This window comes from Coregonus clupeaformis, chromosome 21 (genome assembly GCF_020615455.1).
Source record: "Coregonus clupeaformis isolate EN_2021a chromosome 21, ASM2061545v1, whole genome shotgun sequence".
In the NCBI taxonomy this organism is placed as follows: Eukaryota; Metazoa; Chordata; class Actinopteri; order Salmoniformes; family Salmonidae; genus Coregonus; species Coregonus clupeaformis.
Window position 1 is genome coordinate 9,518,959 of NC_059212.1, and position 18,822 is coordinate 9,537,780.

General features: G+C 42.0%; 1 protein-coding gene across 19 annotated transcripts in view; it reads left to right on the forward strand.

Moving 5' to 3' along the window:
* The window catches only part of dlg1b (discs large MAGUK scaffold protein 1b), a 269,133-nt gene that overhangs the window by 217,167 nt on the left and 33,144 nt on the right, over positions 1-18,822 (forward strand). For all 19 annotated transcript variants that reach the window (XM_045206188.1, XM_045206189.1, XM_045206190.1 and 16 more), the window contains 2 exons: positions 7,632-7,788; positions 8,715-8,817. In XM_045206188.1, coding sequence (XP_045062123.1) covers positions 7,632-7,788; positions 8,715-8,817 — 260 coding nt within the window. The remainder of the gene's footprint in view (positions 1-7,631; positions 7,789-8,714; positions 8,818-18,822) is intronic.

The following is an 18,822-nucleotide window of genomic DNA, read 5'->3' on the forward strand; positions in this document are numbered from 1 at the left end:
ATGAAATGAAAAAATAATAAAAATAATGTATGCACTCACTAACCGTAAGTCGCTCTGGATAAGAGCGTCTGCTAAATGACTAAAATGTGAATGTAAATGTCTTTCCATGGCTGAGCGCTGCACACAAACCTAAGATCACCACACACCATGCCAAGCGTCAGCTGGAGTGGTGTAAAGCTCGCGACATTGGACTCTGGAGCAGTGGAAACGCGTTCTGTGGAAGTGATGAATCATGATTCACCATCTGGCAGTCCGACGGATGAATCTGGGTTTGGCGGATGCCAGGAGAATGCTACCTGCCCCAATGCATAGTGCCAACTGTAAAGTTTGGAGGAGGAGGAATAATGGTCTGGGGCTGTTTTTCATGGTTCGGGCTAGGCCCCTTAGTTCCAGTGAAGGGAAATCTGAACGCTACAGCATACAATGACATTCTAGACGATTCTGTGCTTCCAAATTTGTGGCAACTGTTTGGGGGAGGCCCTTTCCTGTTTCAGCATGACAATGCCCCATGCACAAAGCGAGGTCCATACAGAAATGGTTTGTCGATCGGTGTGGAAGAACTTGATTGGTCTGCACAGAGCCCTGACCCCATCGAACACCGTTGGGATGAATTGGAACAGAGACTGTGAGCTAGGCCTAGTTGCCAAACATCAGTGCCCGACCTCACTAATGCTCTTGTTGCTGAATGGAAGTAAGTCCCTGCAGCAATGTTCCAACATCTAGTGGAAAGCCTTCCCAGAAGAGTGGAGACTGTTATGGCAACAAAGGGTGGACCAACTCCATATTGTGACCGACCGCCTTGATTCGGTCTTAGTGTAGCAAAATTTGAAATTGTATTTTTTACATTGGATAAAACCAGAGAGACAAAGCTACAAAATGGTATATCATACACTGCATTTAAGGGAACAATGGGAAAGTAATTCTGCTTTGAAAGTTGATCAACTTGTAATCTCACTTTTGAGAAAATGGCCTTTAAATGTTTTGGTACCTACTGAAGAGCTCTTCTTTGTCCACACCCATTCAGCATCATTCACAACCTCTTAAGCTTTAGCCCCAACCATCTAATTTCGCTCTTGTAGCGTTCAGAGCGCACACTTGACGCTCTGGCCGATGAGTAGCGTTGATCCGAGTGTTCTGACCTCACAACGGCAGTCAAGCACCCAAGCTAACTGGCTAACATTAGCTAGCTTGCTAGCTACTTCCAGACGCAAAATTGGGATTATGGTTCACTGTTTACCTCTGGATAAAATGAAAACAGCCTAACCAGCTCTGCTAGAGCGAGTAAAATGGTCGGTGGGGTGTTCTCTCATTTAATGGGAGAACACCCCATTGACCATTTTATTCGCCCTAGCAGTGCTGGTTAGGCTGTTTTCATGTTATCCAGAGCGTTAGTGACTGTAACTGTGCTGCTGGCAACAATTTAACTATGTTTTTTTGCCGACGTTTACTGACACCGGCCATATTCAACGGGTGTTGTGCGTTCGTAAATTAATCAGTTGTTCTGCGCTCTGGCATACTCAGACTGAATTTACGTTGATCCGAGCGTTCTGAACCCCACAACGGCAGTCAAGCACCCAAGCTAACTGGCTAACATTGGCTACCTTGCTAGCTACTTCCAGACACACAATTGTTTACCTCTGGATAACATGAAAACAGCCTAACCAGCTCTGCTAGGGCGAGTAAAATGGTCAGTGTGGCGTTCTCTCATTTGTTAGCTACTTCCAGACACAAAAGAGAGAACACCCCACTGACCATTTTACTCACCCTACTTTAACTGTGCTGCTGGCAACTGTTTAATTATGCTCTTTTGCTGACGTTTACTGACACCGGCCATATTCAACGGGTGTTGTGCGTTCGTAAATTCATCAGTTATTCTGCACTCTGGCATACGCAGACTGAATTTACGAACGCACCCGAAATGGTTACTTACATAGTGGAGTCTTTTGTTAAGACATGTAGCTAGCTAACTAGGTAAACAATGAACCATTGTCCCAACTCATGACGTTACTACCCTGCATGAATCTGCAGGTAGCTAACCAACCAGGTTCAATGTTAGCAAGCAAATGGTTCTGAGATACGAATAATAAAATCATACACGTAATGTTAGCTAGCGAACACAGTCACCAAGACACTTCCTAGAGCTGGTTGCCTGGCCAAACTGAGCAATCGGGGGAGAAGGACCTTGGTCAGGGAGGTGACCAAGAACCCAATGGTCACTCTGACAGAGCTCTAGTTTCTCTATGGAGATGGGAGAACCTTCCAGAGGGACAACCATTTCTGCAGCACTCCACCAATCAGGCCTTTATGGTAGAGTGGCCAGACGGAAGCCACTCCTCAGTAAAAGGCACATGACAGCCCGCTTGAAGTTTGCCAAAAGGCACCTAAAGACTCAGACCATGAGAAACCAGATTCTCTGGTCTGATGAAACCATGATTGAACTCTTTGGCCTGAATGCCAAGCGTCATGCCTGGAGGAAACCTGGCACCATCCCTACGGTGAAGCATGGTGGTGGCAGCATCATGCTGTGGGATGTTTTTCAGCGGCAGGGTCTGGGAGACAGGTCAGGATCGAGGCAAAGATGAATGGAGAAAAGTACAGAGATCCTTGATGAAAACCTGCTCCAGATCGCTCAGGACCACAGACTGGTGCGAAGGTTCACTTTCCAACAGGATAACGACCCTAAGCACACAGCCAAGACAACGCAGGAGTGGCTTCGGGACAAAGCTCTGAATTACCTTGAGTGGCCCAGCCAGAGCCCGGACTGAAACCTGATCGAACATCTCTGGAGAGACCTGAAAATAGCTGTGCAGCAATGCTCCCCATCGAACCTGACAGAGCTTGAGAGGATCTGCAGAGAAGAATGGGAGAAACTCCCCAAATACAAGCTTGTAGCATCTAACCCAATAAAACTTGAGGCTGTAATCGGTGCCAAAGGTGCTTCAACAAAGTACTGAGTAAAGGGTCTGAATACTTATGTAAATGTAATATGTCAGTGTTTATTTTTTTATAAATTAGCAACAATTTCGAAAAACCTGGTTTTGCTTTGTCATTATGTGGTATTGTGTGTGGATTGATGAGGGAAATAAAACAATTTAATCAACTTTAGAATAAGGCTGTAACCTAACAAAATGTGGAAAAAGTCAAGGGGTCAGAATAGTTTCTGAAAGCACTGTACTGTTGGTCATGTAGTGTATATTCTTCAACAATCAATTGGTGTATATATAATTAATTTATAAGTCAAAAAATTGATGTAGCAACTGCTAAAGCAGTCATTTTGACTGCTCATTAATTTAAAAAAAAAAATATTACTCTGCCATTTTTAAAGTCATGCCCCCTTACGTTCACCTTTCCTAAATAATTATATATAACACACTGTCGGTGTTAGAATCGTAATATCACAAACAGAACTGGAGTTATAACCAATTTTAGGAGGGCATGTCATTTTTTAAAATAGTTTCCCTGGTTGCCCATCTTCCTATTCCCGAGAGTAGGGCCTTCTCCGCTCCTTCTCCCGACAGTTGAAAGTGCAGTGCCCAGCTGATAATCACCCAAATAATTGCCTCGAAAATGAAACTAAACAATACCGAAACAAATTTCACAGACATAACATATTAAATCAATTAAGTAAAGTATGATGGGTAGAATGGGTGAGTTGATGAGCGAAGGGAAGCGAACGATGCATAATTGTGTAATTACCAATTGTGAATGAAGATCAGGGCGGGCCATTCTATTGTCTAGGATCTGTTCTAATTATAATCTCAAAATGGTATGTACCCTATATCAGTCCACTGAATCCAAACAGTGTCATTAGTCTACTCTGGCCTACTTGGTGTAGGCTACACAGTGAAAGCGTGCTTAGTTGTACATGCTGGCTTTCAATGTCTGGGAAAGTATCCACATCGGGCAGCAGGTGAGCAACTGTCAGAGAATGTGGTGATGAGGCTTGTGGCAAGGGGAGAAATGTCACCATGGACAATTGTCCGGCACCATGAACAAAGTGAGACGGGCGGGCGGCAGGTAGCTTAGTGGTTAAGAGCGTTGTGCCAGTAACCGAAAGGTCGCTGGTTCTAATCCCCGAGCCGACTAGGTGAAAAATCTGTTGACGTGCCCTTGAGCAAGGGACTTAACCCTAATTGCTCCTCTCTGCAAGTCGCTCATTTTAGTCATTTAGCGTCTGCTAAATGACTAAAATGTAAATGTAAATGGGAGCTCCCTCTGCGCACAATAAGGCACCTGCACAGCGGTGCTGAAGAACGACAAGACAAAGGGGACACACTAAGTAGAGAACCGGAGACTATTACGCACTACAACCAAACAAAGGTATGTCAGTGTGTCAAGGAAGTGAACGTTACGAAGATTGGTGTCAACTGTTAGGACAAGGATAACCGCTAAATCAATCAATTCAATTTTATTTTATATAGCCCTTCGTACATCAGCTAATATCTCGAAGTGCTGTACAGAAACCCAGCCTAAAACCCCAAACAGCTAGTAATGCAGGTGTAGAAGCACGGTGGCTAGGAAAAACTCCCTAGAAAGGCCAAAACCTAGGAAGAAACCTAGAGAGGAACCAGGCTATGAGGGGTGGCCAGTCCTCTTCTGGCTGTGCCGGGTGGAGATTATAACAGAACCATGCCAAGATGTTCAAAAATGTTCATAAGTGACAAGCATGGTCAAATAATAATCAGGAATAAATCTCAGTTGGCTTTTCATAGCCGATCATTAAGAGTTGAAATCCAACTGATGCCATTGTGTGAAGACGCACACAATGTAAGCACGAGCTCGAATGCTGTCATATCGAAACTTATATTCATTAAAATGGCATCATTTTGTTAGTGTAGATTTTGACTTTATCAAGGCCACTTGCCGCTTATAATGATTTTTAGGCTAGTGATGTTTTCATATTTGACCTCGTCTTGCTGACTGTGCGTGTTGGTGGTTGGGGTATATATTTTATTTTGTCATTATAAAAATAAGCTATTACCATGTTCCAACACATGCGTTCTGTTTCATAGTTGTAACAGGCATTCCACAAATAAAATTGATTGAACGCTTGAATTTGTGTTTTTTGTTTTTGTTTTTTTACATATAGCCTACAGTAACAAACGAATGTAAATGCTATTGTGTTATTTGAAATAAATAAAAATATTATGTTACCTAAGGCCTTCATAAACACAACCAAATGAGGTAGCATACAGTGGGGGAAAAAAGTATTTAGTCAGCCACCAATTGTGCAAGTTCTCCCACTTAAAAAGATGAGAGATGCCTGTAATTTTCATCATAGGTACACGTCAACTATGACAGACAAATTGAGGAAAAAAAATCCAGAAAATCACATCGTAGGATTTTTTATGAATTTATTTGCAAATAATGGTGGAAAATAAGTATTTGGTCACCTACAAACAAGCAAGATTTCTGGCTCTCACAGACCTGTAACTTCTTCTTTAAGAGGCTCCTCTGTCCTCCACTCGTTACCTGTATTAATGGCACCTGTTTGAACTTGTTATCAGTATAAAAGACACCTGTCCACAACCTCAAACAGTCACACTCCAAACTCCACAATGGCCAAGACCAAAGAGCTGTCAAAGGACACCAGAAACAAAATTGTAGACCTGCACCAGGCTGGGAAGACTGAATCTGCAATAGGTAAGCAGCTTGGTTTGAAGAAATCAACTGTGGGAGCAATTATTAGGAAATGGAAGACATACAAGACCACTGATAATCTCCCTCGATCTGGGGCTCCATGCAAGATCTCACCCCGTGGGGTCAAAATGATCACAAGAACGGTGAGCAAAAATCCCAGAACCACACGGGGGGACCTAGTGAATGACCTGAAGAGAGCTGGGACCAAAGGAACAAAGCCTACCATCAGTAACACACTACGCCGCCAGGGACTCAAATCCTGCAGTGCAAGACGTGTCCCCCTGCTTAAGCCAGTACATGTCCAGGCCCGTCTGAAGTGCATTTGGATGATCCAGAAGAGGATTGGGAGAATGTCATATGGTCAGATGAAACCAAAATATAACTTTTTGGTAAAAACTCAACTCGTCATGTTTGGAGGACAAAGAATGCTGAGTTGCATCCAAAGAACACCATACCTACTGTGAAGCATGGGGGTGGAAACATCATGCTTTGGGGCTGTTTATCTGCAAAGGGACCAGGACGACTGATCCGTGTAAAGGAAAGAATGAATGGGGCCATGTATCGTGAGATTTTGAGTGAAAACCTCCTTCCATCAGCAAGGGCATTGAAGATGAAACGTGGCTGGGTCTTTCAGCATGACAATGATCCCAAACACACCGCCCGGGCAATGAAGGAGTGGCTTCGTAAGAAGCATTTCAAGGTCCTGGAGTGGCCTAGCCAGTCTCCAGATCTCAACCCCATAGAAAATCTTTGGAGGGAGTTGAAAGTCTGTGTTGCCCAGCGACAGCCCCAAAACATCACTGCTCTAGAGGAGATCTGCATGGAGGAATGGGCCAAAATACCAGAAACAGTGTGTGAAAACCTTGTGAAGACTTACAGAAAACTTTTGACCTGTGTCATTGCCAACAAAGGGTATATAACAAAGTATTGAGAAACTTTTGTTATTGACCAAATACTTATTTTCCACCATCATTTGCCAATAAATTCATTAAAAATCCTACAATGTGATTTTCTGGATAATTTTTTCTCATTTTGTCTGTCATAGTTGACGTGTACCTATGATGAAAATTACAGGCCTCTCTCATCTTTTTAAGTGGGAGAACTTGCACAATTGGTGGCTGATTAAATACTTTTTTCCCCACTGTATATGAAATGTATTAATTACACTGTTAGAATGTTGCAGTCAGAATGACTTGAGGCCCAGCGGTTCTAGTGTTAAAGGATCAATGGGTAATATATAACATTGATTGAAACAAGATTGAAGCATTTAACAGATGAAGAACCTTCCAGATTGTGCCTTTTAAGTAATAGATAGTAAAATGTTATCTCTCCAGCCTTGTATCCTTATTGTGCCGCACTTCAAGAGAATGAACATGGCCATTTTGCCCCCTAGTGGTTGTATATTAAAATGACACAAATGTATTGGTTCAGAAGTTCAAAACATTGATGTCATAGCGCAGTTATAATGACCCTTGACCTTGCTACAAAACAAAACAATATTTTCAGTGTCAAACAAATAGAAACTCGACTGCGTGAGAACTTTTTTACATTTATTTTTTATTCTAGAGACAAGGTGGGCCTTTGTTGTGTTTGTCGTGAGATGGCAGGCTCCTTTTGGTCTACTTCTTAGAGAAGAACTCGAAGTGAATGCTCTCTGCAAAAAGACCCATACAGTATCAACAATTGTTGGAATGCTTCCAATAGAATCGCCAGATTTACAGTATGTAGTGAAAAGGGGTGAATCAAGCACTGTAGTAGAAATGGCAGTGTTGTGTGTATTGTGTGTAACATGTTAATACAATGTTGTTACTACTGTGACAGTGTTACTACACAGGTATAAGAGCGTACTTAATATAAAATGTTACCGTTTTATGTTGTAGTTTTTTCATCTATGGACTTTACGATGGACTTTCACGATTCACAACCATATTATTTTGGAGAAATAATCTGACTGAGCACTTTATCCATTATTCTTTGTTGTGTCTTCCCAGAGAGCCCAGGAAGGTGGTGCTCCACAGAGGGGCGACGGGCCTGGGCTTCAACATAGTGGGTGGAGAGGACGGAGAGGGCATCTTCATCTCCTTCATCCTGGCAGGGGGACCTGCAGACCTGTGTGGCGAGCTGAGGAAAGGAGACCGCCTCGTCTCTGTAAGGATAACCTGCCATAGACGCACACTCATGCACGCACGTATGCACACACACACACACACACACACACACACAGATAGAGTTTGCGGGCACACACACACACACACACACACACACACACCGTCTCTGTAAGAACATCTTCAAACACACTATAGCACTTACACACATGGGCGGCAGTCACACACATGGGCGCATACACAGACGCTACACTAACACGCAAATACAATCTTCAATCCATTCGGACAGATAATTCCATCACCAGTCGTGTGTAAGTCACTTTATCCAGCAGGCCAAGCTGGTCGCAATGTCGTCATTACAACCAATTTCGCATACTGGGGATAGTCCTAATGAGCTCCAGCCTTACCTGTTTTAACAGTTTTTTTTTTTGTACCACTTGTGTCCCTTTCTGTTTTTAGTGCTCTGTGTTACACCCTATTCATGTTGTCTGTTGTATACAGTGCCTTGAGAAAGTATTCACAGCCCTTGACTTTTTCCACATTTTGTTGTTACAGCCTGAATATAAAATGGATTAAAGAAAACATGTTTTTTTTTAAACATTTCATTTTCTAAATATGTGCTGAGTTTCTAAAAACATGTTTTCACTTTTTCATTATGGGGTATTGTGTGTAGATGGGTGAGAGAAAATCAATTTTGAATTCAGGCTGTAATAAAACAAAATGTGGAATAAGTCAAGGGGTATGGACACTTTCTGAAGGCACTAACTTTTTATGTTTGAGTTTTGCTTTTTTTCCATTCGTCTGCTTTGCTGCACAGATTCAGTGCTCCCTCTTGATCAGGTTGATATTGTAAAAGATGTGTTCTCGAATACTTGCCTGGTTGACTAAAGTCTTATGTGAATGAGGTAGCTTGATTAGCATGAACGTGAACCTGATAACTTGTCTACTGTCTGCTTTGCCCGCATGCAGGTGAACGGGGTGGACCTCCGCAGCGCCACTCACGAGCAGGCGGCGGCGGCGCTGAAAAATGCTGGGCAGACAGTCACCATCGTGGCCCACTACAGACCAGAGGGTGAGTCATTATGTGATGTCATCAGCGGGGGGCATCACTGTCATGTTTTCTTTTTGTATTCTTTTTTTTCTTTCGTATTTTTACTTACACTACTGGTCTAAAATTTTAGAACACCTACTCATTCAACGGTTTTTCTTTATTTTTACTATTTTCTACATTGTAGAATAATAGTGAAGACATCAAAACTATGAAATAACACATGGAATCATGTAGTAACCAAAAAAGGGTTAAACAAATCAAAATATATTTAATATTTGACATTCTTCAAATAGCCACCCTTTGCCTTGATGACAGCTTGGCACACTCTTGGCATTCTTTCAACCAGCTTCACCTGGAATGCTTTTCCAACAGTCTTGAAGGAGCTCCCACATATGCTGAGCACTTGTTGGCTGCTTTTCCTTCACTCTGCGGTCCGACTCATCCCAAGCCATCTCAATTTGATTTAGGTCAGGGGATTGTGGAGGGCAGGTCATCTGATGCAGCACTCCATCACTCTCCTTCTTGCCCTTACACAGCCTGGAGGTGTGTTGGGTCATTGTCCTGTTGAAAAACAATTGATAGTCCCACTAAGCCCAAACCAGATGGGATGACGTATCGCTGCAGAATGCTGTAGTAGCCATGCTGGTCAAGTGTGGCTTGAATTCTAAATAAATCACAGACAGTGTCACCAGCAAAGCACCCCCACACCATAACACCACCTCCTCCATGCTTTACAGTGGGAAATACACATGCAGAAATAATCTGTTCACCCACACTGCGTCTTACAAAGACACGGCGGTTGGAACCAAAAATCTCAAATTTGGACTCCAGACCAAAGGACAAATTTCCACCTGTCTAATGTCCATTGCTCGTGTTTCTTGGCCCAAGCAAGTCTCTTCTTCTTATCGGTGTCCTTCAGTAGTGTTTTCTTTTGCAGCAGTTTGACCATGAAGGCCTGATTCGCGCAGTCTCCTCTGAACAGTTGATGTTGATGTGTCTGTTACATGAACTCTGTGAAGCATTTATTTGGGCTGCAATTTCTGAGGCTGGTAACTCTAATGAACTTATCCTCTGCAGCAGAGGTAACTCTGGGTCTTCCAGTCCTGTGAGAGACAGTTTCATCATAGCGCTTAATGGTTTTTGTGACTGCACTTGAAGAAACTTTCAAAGTTCTTGAAATGTTCCGTATTGACTGACTTTCATGTCTTAAAGTAATGATGGACTGTAATTTCTCTTTGCTTATTTGAGCTGTTCTTGCCATAATATGGGTATTTTACCAAATAGGGCTATCTTCTGTATACCCACCTACCTTGTCACAACACAACTGATTGGCTGAAACGCATTAAGAAGTAAAGAAATTCCACAAATTAACTTTTAAGCAGGCACACCTGTTAATTGAAATGCATTCCAGGTGACTACCTCTTGAAGCTGGTTGAGAGAATGCCAAGGGTGTGCAAAGCTGTCATCAAGGCAAAGGGTGGCTATTTGAAGAATCTCAAAAATAAAATATATTTTGATTTGTTTAACACTTTTTTTTTTGGTTACTACATGATTCCATATGTGTTATTTCTTAGTTTTGATGTCTTCACTATTATTCTACAACGTTGAAAATAGTAAAAATAAAGAAAAACCGTTGAATGAGTAGGTGTTCTAAAACATTTAGTGTAACCGGTAGTGTATTTTGTGAATGGATAGTAGAAGAAGCCGGGAGACAGAGTAGGGGGAATGTATGCGGTTCGGAAGATGCGCGTCACAGCTCGACTAAAGTCCGGTGCCTCAGGGTCATGTTTTTTTTTTATACTCCTTTATTGCTCCCACTGAACACAACCCTGGGGCTTATTCAGGTAGTAAACACAGCTAGAGATGCAGCCTAATAAATCAGACATTGTTTTACCATGTGGAGAAGCTCTCTCGCGTTTCAATCGACTGACTGGGCATATTACTGCTGTGTGGCTAACTGCATCAGGAGTTGGACTACTATTACATTTACATTTTAGTCATTTAGCAGACGCTCTTAACCAGAGCGACTTACAGTTAGTGAGTACATACATTTTCATACTGGCCCCCCGTGGGAATCGAACCCACAACCCTGGCGTTGCAAGCGCCGTGCTCTACCAACTGAGCTACACAGGGCCTATTGGCTCAAACACCTGCTTTGATATACTAATGTGGTGCTCTTGGATAAATGAATTACCGCATTAGATATCTGCTTATAGCAAGCTTGACGACATTCGATAAGAATTCGATTAGAACAATTCTAATCTAATGTCAACAAGCTTGCTTTAAGCAGACATTTCCATCAATGTATATCTACTGAGCCTTATAGTAAGCTTGAATGCCATATGTTTTACCAATGGCCGCTAAGACCACCTACGGCAAAGTAATCACCTTGTGTTCTGTGGAGATGCTAAATAGCCTAAGCCCAATGTTATCTGGCAGATATACATGGGTTACATTGTGCACTGTTACTCTCTGTAGATGTGTTTGTTATGACACTGAATGAGAACTCATTAATTGAAACTGGATCGATGCAAATGCTATTGATGCAAATATTTCAGAGGACATGGTTGGAACATGACTCAGGGTTGAGAAAGGGAGAGATAGGGAATAGAAAGAGAAAAGGATAGGTGGGAAAGAGAAAACATTTACCTGGAGCTAACGCTGCAAATAGCACTGCTGGGTGATTTGAAAGGTCATAGTCAATCGATCAATAATATAATAATACTTTTAGCAAAAATGTACAATCTGTAGAAAAACGATGAGAATAGAAAGGTTCAGAACTTCTGTGAAACATCACAGCACAGTTGAAAGATATATGGCAAATAGAAATACAAAATGGATGGTGTTAAGAGATAGATGGGAGTGGTTGAGTGGAGCTGAAGGGCGGGACTAAAAACAACAAGATAACTCATGTAAAATATACTGTGTCTGTAAAATGTTCAGAACTTTAATGAAACAGCACATTTAAAAATATATGGCAAATACAAATCAAACTGGATGGTCTTCAGAGATAGATGGGAGGGGTTGAGGGTAGCTGAAGGATGGGATTAAAAACAAACAAAAAATAACTATTGTAAAAACATTTTGTCCGTAAAATGTATATAGTATGTATAAGCCGTTAGTTTACTCCAATTAGGGGTGGTAGGGTTAGGGGAAAATATATATGTTTTGAATTATATATATATAGATATATATACAGTGGGGAGAACAAGTATTTGATACACTGCCGATTTTGCAGGTTTTCCTACTTACAAAGCATGTAGAGGTCTGTAAATACATACATTTCAACTGTGAGAGACGGAATCTAAAACAAAAATCCAGAATATCACATTGTATGATTTTTAAGTAATTAATTTGCATTTTATTGCATGACATAAGTATTTGATCACCTACCAACCAGGAAGAATTCCGGCTCTCACAGACCTGTTAGTTTTTATTTATGAAGCCCTCCTATTCTCCACTCATTACCTGTATTAACTGCAGCTGTTTGAACTCGTTACCTGTATAAAAGACAACTGTCCACACACTCAATCAAACAGACTCCAACCTCTCCACAATGGCCAAGACCAGAGAGCTGTGTAAGGACATCAGGGATAAAATTGTAGACCTGCACAAGGCTGGGATGGGCTACAGGACAATAGGCAAGCAGCTTGGTGAGAAGGCAACAACTGTTGGCGCAATTATTAGAAAATGGAAGAAGTTCAAGATGACGGTCAATCACCCTCGGTCTGGGGCTCCATGTAAGATCTCACCTCGTGGGGCATCAATGATCATGAGGAAGGTGAGGGATCAGCCCAGAACTACACGGCAGGACCTGGTCAATGACCTGAAGAGAGCTGGGACTACAGTCTCAAAGAAAACCATTAGTAACACACTACGCCGTCATGGATTAAAATCCTGCAGCGCACGCAAGGTCCCCCTGCTCAAGCCAGCGCATGTCCAGGCCCGTCTGAAGTTTGCCAATGACCATCTGGATGATCCAGAGGTGGAATGGGAGAAGGTCATGTGGTCTGATGAGACAAAAATATAGCTTTTTGGTCTAAACGCCACTCGCCGTATTTGGAGGGAGAAGAAGGATGAGTACAACCCCAAGAACACCATCCCAACCGTGAAGCATGGAGGTGGAAACATCATTCTTTGGGGATGCTTTTCTGCAAAGGGGACAGGACGACTGCACCGTATTGAGGGGTGGATGGATGGGGCCATGTATCGCGAGATCTTGGCCAACAACCTCCTTCCCTCAGTAAGAGCATTGAAGATGGGTCGTGGCTGGGTCTTCCAGCATGACAACGACCCGAAACACACAGCCAGGGCAACTAAGGAGTGGCTCCATAAGAAGCATCTCAAGGTCCTGGAGTGGCCTAGCCAGTCTCCAGACCTGAACCCAATAGAAATTCTTTGGAGGGAGCTGAAAGTCTGTATTGCCCAGCGACAGCCCCGAAACCTGAAGGATCTGGAGAAGGTCTGTATGGAGGAGTGGGCCAAAATCCCTGCTGCAGTGTGTGCAAACCTGGTCAAGACCTACAGGAAACGTATGATCTCTGTAATTGCAAACAAAGGTTTCTGTACCAAATATTAAGTTCTGCTTTTCTGATGTATCAAATACTTATGTCATGCAATAAAATGCAAGTTAATTACTTAAAAATCATACAATGTGATTTTCTGGATTTTTGTTTTAGATTCCGTCTCTCACAGTTGAAGTGTACCTATGATAAAAATTACAGACCTCTACATGCTTTGTAAGTAGGAAAACCTGCAAAATCGGCATTGTATCAAATACTTGTTCTCCCCACTGTGTGTATGTATATATAGTTATAGTTAAAGTCAGAAGTTTACATATACTTAGGTTGGAGTCATTCAAACTTGTTTTTCAACCTCTCCACAAATTTCTTGTTAACAAACTATAGTTTTGGCAAGTTGGTTAGGACATCTACTTTGCATGACACAAGTAATTTTTCCAACAATTGTTTGCAGACAGATTATTTCACTTATAATTCACTGTATCACAATTCCAGTGAGTCAGAAGTTTACATACACTAAGTTGACTGTGCCTTTAAACAGCTTGGAAAATTCCAGAAAATTATGTCATGGCTTTAGAAGCTTCTGATAGGCTAATTGACATCATTTGAGTCAATTGGAGGTGTACCTGTGGATATATTTCAAGGCCTACCTTCAAACTTAGTGCCTCTTTGCTTGACATCATGGGAAAATCAAAAGAAATCAGCCAAGACATCAGAAAAAAATTGTAGACCTCCACAAGTCTGGTTCATCCTTGGGAGCAATTTCCAAACGCCTGAAGGTACCACGCTCATCTGTACAAACAATAGTATGCAAGTATAAACACTATGGGACCACGCAGCCGTCATACCGCTCAGGAAGGAGACGCATTCTGTCTCCTAGAGATTAACGTAATTTGGTGCGAAAAGTGCAAATCAATCCCAGAACAACAGCAGAGGACCTTGTGAAGATGCTGATGGAAACAGGTAAAAAAGTATCTATATCCACAGTAAAACGAGTCCTGCAGTTGAAGTCGGAAGTTTACATACACCTTAGCCAAATACATTTAAACTCAATTTTTCACAATTCATAACATTTAATCCTCCCTGTTTTAGGTCAGTTAGGATCACCACTTTATTTTAAGAATGTGAAATGTCAGAATAATAGTAGAGATAATGATTTATTTCAGGTTTTATTTCTTTCATCACATTCCCAGAGTGTCAGAAGTTTACATACACTCAATTAGTATTTGGTAGCGTTGCCTTTAAATTGTTTAATTGGTCAAACGTTTCGGGTAGCCTTCCACAAGCTTCCAACAATAAGTTGGGTGTTTTTTGGCCCATTCCTCCTGACAGAGCTGGTGTAACTGAGTCAGGTTTGTAGGCCTCCTTGCTCGCACACGCTTTTTCAGTTCTGCCCACAAATCTTCTATAGGATTGAGGTCAGGGCTTTGTGATGGCCACTCCAATACCTTGACTTTGTTGTCCTTAAGCCATTTTGCCACAACATTGTAAGTTTGCTTGTGGTCATTGTCCATTTGGAAGACCCATTTGCGACCAAGCTTTAACTTCCTGACTGATGTCTTGACATGTTGCTTCAATATATATCCACATAATTTTCCTTCCTCATGATGCCATCTATTTTGTGAAGTGCACCAGTCCCTCCTGCAGCAAAGCACCCGCACAGCATGATGCTGCCACCCCCGTGCTTCATGGTTGGGATGGTGTTCTTCGGCTTGCAAGCACCCCCTTTTTCCTCCAAACATAACGATGGTCATTATGGCCAAACAGTTCTATTTGTGTTTTATCAGACCAGAGGACATTTCTCCAAAAAGTACGATCTTTGTCCCCATGTGCAGTTGCAAAACGTAGTCTGGCTTTTTTATGGCGGTTTTGGAGCAGTGACTTCTTCCTTGCTGAGCTGCCTTTTAGAGCATTTATTTGCAGAAAATAACAACTGGTCAAAATAACAAAAAAGATGCGGTGTTGTCAGACCTCGAATAATGTAAAGAAAATAAGTTCATGTTCATTTTTAAACAACACAATAGGAATGTTTTAACTTAGGAAGAGTTCAGAAATCAATATTTGGTGGAATAACCCTGATTTTCAATCACAGCTTTCATACGTCTTGGCATGCTCTCCACCAGTCTTTCACATTGATGTTGGGTGACTTTATGCCACTCCTGGCACAAAAACTCAAGTAGCTCGGCTTTGTTTGATGGCTTGTGACCATCCATCTTCCTCTTGATCACATTCCAGAAGTTTTCAATGGGGTTCAGGTCTGGAGATTGGGCTAGCCATGACAGGGTCTTGATCTGGTAGTCCTCCATCCACACCTTGATTGACCTGGCTGTGTGGCATGGCGTATTGTCCTGCTGGAAAAAACAATCCTCAGAGTTGGGGAACAATGTCAGTGCAAAAGGAAGCAAGTTTTCTTCCAGGACAACCTTGTATGTGGCTTGATTCACAAATCTGCCCGATTTCAGCCTTGCTGAAGCACCCCCAGATCATCACCGATCCTCCACCAAATTTCACAGTGGGTGTGAGACACTATGGCTTGTAGGCCTCTCCAGGTCTCCGTCTAACCATTAGATGACCAGGTGTTGGGCAAAGCTGAAAATTAGACTCATCAGAGAAGATGACCTTACTCCAGTCCTCTACAGTCCAATCCTTATGGTCTTTTGCAAACCTCAGCCTGGGTCTTCTTTGCTTCTCATTGATGAAGTCAACATAGTCCCCTGTAGCTCAGTTGGTAGAGCATGGCGCTTGCAACGCCAGGGTTGTGGGTTCGTTTCCCACTGGGGGCCAGTATGAAAATGTATGCACTCACTAACTGTAAGTCGCTCTGGATAAGAGCGTCTGCTAAATAACTAAAATGTAATGAAGGGCTTTTTTCTAGCTTTGCACGACTTCAGCCCTGCCCCTAGGAGCCTGTTTCGAAACGTCCTCGCCGTGCACTTCACCCCAGCTGCCGTTTTGTAGGTCACTTGTTCTCATCCTACGGTTGTTGAGTGACATTCGAATGAGTTGGCGGTCATCCCGGTCAGTAGAGAGTCGTTTTCGCCCTCTGCCGGTCTGTAGCTTTGTTGTCCCCAATGTCTGCTGCTTGACCTTGTTCTTATGAACCGCCGTCTTTGACATTTTAAGGATGGAAGCAACCTGACGCTCACTGTATCCCTCTGCCAGTAAAGCCAGAATTGAACCCTTCTTTTCCTCACTCAAAACGTTCCTTTTCAACTCTTTTGGCATGGTCAATAGTTATTTTTTGATTAATATTACTTTTGAGGTACTATTAGCACTGTTTTTGCCATCCAGCTGGTCCTATTGCAAGAGGATAGTGATGACCACAGCAGTGGTTTTTATACTTTTCCTCGTTAAATAAGATTTGGTTCATGTGATCACCTAATCAGTACCTAATTCAGTTGAATGAGGTGTGCCTGTGTTGGAATTCAACAGACACTGGAATGGAATGGCTGTCATACATGTAGAGATGCTGATTTAACAAAAAGTTGCAGTGGTCTCTTAATTTTTTCCAGAGCTGTGTGTGTGTGTGTGTGTGTGTGTGTGTGTATATATGTGTATGTATATATATATATAGGGATTGGAAATGATGCAGACAATTACATTGATGGAAGTTACAATCTATCTGCAATATTAAAGCTGATCTACCCCCCAAAAAATGTTACAAAACGAAGATACAAAGAGAGGAGCCCTTCAGTATTGATGTTCTATCACTTGGCTCGAGCTGGTTTAGTCGAGGTTCTGCTTCACACACCACTAGGACCGTGGACTACACCAACTATCAGAAGTAGAAATAGTTTGCAATCGGAGTCATGGCCTTGTCGTTGTCGTCCCCCTCTAACCTCACTTGGACCAGTCCAGGGAGCAGTCTGTAAGTACTAAATAACATCAAGGAGGAACAGAAAAAAGATAGAAACGTAGGGGGTAATGTTATTATTGACATAGTGTTAAGAAGTAATACTGTGCTTTAGAAGTTAGCAGTGCAGGTTATGCGCAAAATAGTCTCTGGGTTAGAGGTTTTTAAATAATTTTTTTGTTGCAGTGTTTTATGAATGAATTAGCTTTTGGATTGATTCTATTGATTTTGTTGTTATAATCATCTCAATCTCAAAATAACTGACAAGCTTTTTTTTCTCTATGCGATATTGAGGCATTCCTCGTTGGGGGTTTTGGAGAAGGTTCAGGGTTTGTAATGACATCACAGGGAGTCTCTTCCACCTTATGTTTGTCGCTTTCTAGATCTGGGTTCAAATACTATTTGAAATCATGTCAAATACTAAAGCTGGGCCTGAGTGAGCTTGCATGGTGCAATGGAACCAATTGAATAGTCGCAAAATGGCAAACCCCGCCCACCTGGCACTCCAGACAGGCTAAAGCAAACGCTAAACGTTTTGAAAGATTTCAAATAGTATTTGAACCCAGGTCTGTCTCTTTTCTTTTCCATATTATAATGGTGCATTATTACATTACAAACCAATATCCTTCATGATAAGTGAGTCCATTATATGCTTGGAAAGTGGGTAATGTCACGTTACAAATGGTAAAATGTAACAGTTGCTTACTAACGGAACTGCTTTCCAACTGTATCACTGCTCATCTATGTCAAATATAATGACTTTCTATTGAATCTCCCACCAGACAGACCTAGGTTTATATACTATTTGAAATCATTTTAATTCTTTGAAGTTTGCCTTAGCCTGCCTGGAGTGCCAGGTGGGCAGGGTTTGCACTTGTCAATTGGTTCCATTGCCACAGGCAAGCTCAATCAAACACAGCTAAAGTATTTGTATTGATTTTGAATAGTATCTGAACCATGGTCTGTTTCCAACCATGAGCGCATTCAGTGGAGTGCAACGTCACAATGCGTTAGAAATACACTGTGTAGAACAGACTTGTTTCTCTGTCATGTAGAATAGGGAATCATGTCAGCTCTGTGCAAGGTATTTGAAACTGCAACGTCAGGCCTTCCTGAATGTCTTTATCCTGATGGGACTTGTTATGACATCACAGTGAATCCCATATCACGTTTCCACGGGAGGTTTTGTGGTCACTTTTTCCACTTGCAGTGGAACGGGATCTGCCGTTTAAGATGTCATTCCATTGCTGAGCACAATGGTCCACTCAAGCTAAATGGGGGAGATTTCACCCTGCCATTACCTCCATTTTGATTAAGAACTAGTATGCACTTCAATGCATTCCCCTTTTATTGTATATTTTCATGTTTACTTCCAAAAAAATGTATAGCTCAGCTGATCTACAGTCTTTGTGAGATTTTGTATACCTTCATTGTTTAAGCTATTTTGCTTTCTCGGGCCATGTTTGCCAAAACAAATGTTAATACATTCAGTAGATGCAGAAAAGTGCATTGATTCAACTGACTTGAAGAATTATTAAGTCGCGGTGTAAGGAAATGATGAATGCAATAAAATATTGTAAGATGTGATCGATATGTCTTAACTTGAAGGTCAAAGTGAATGTGTTATGGAGATTGAGCGATGGAGACCTTGCC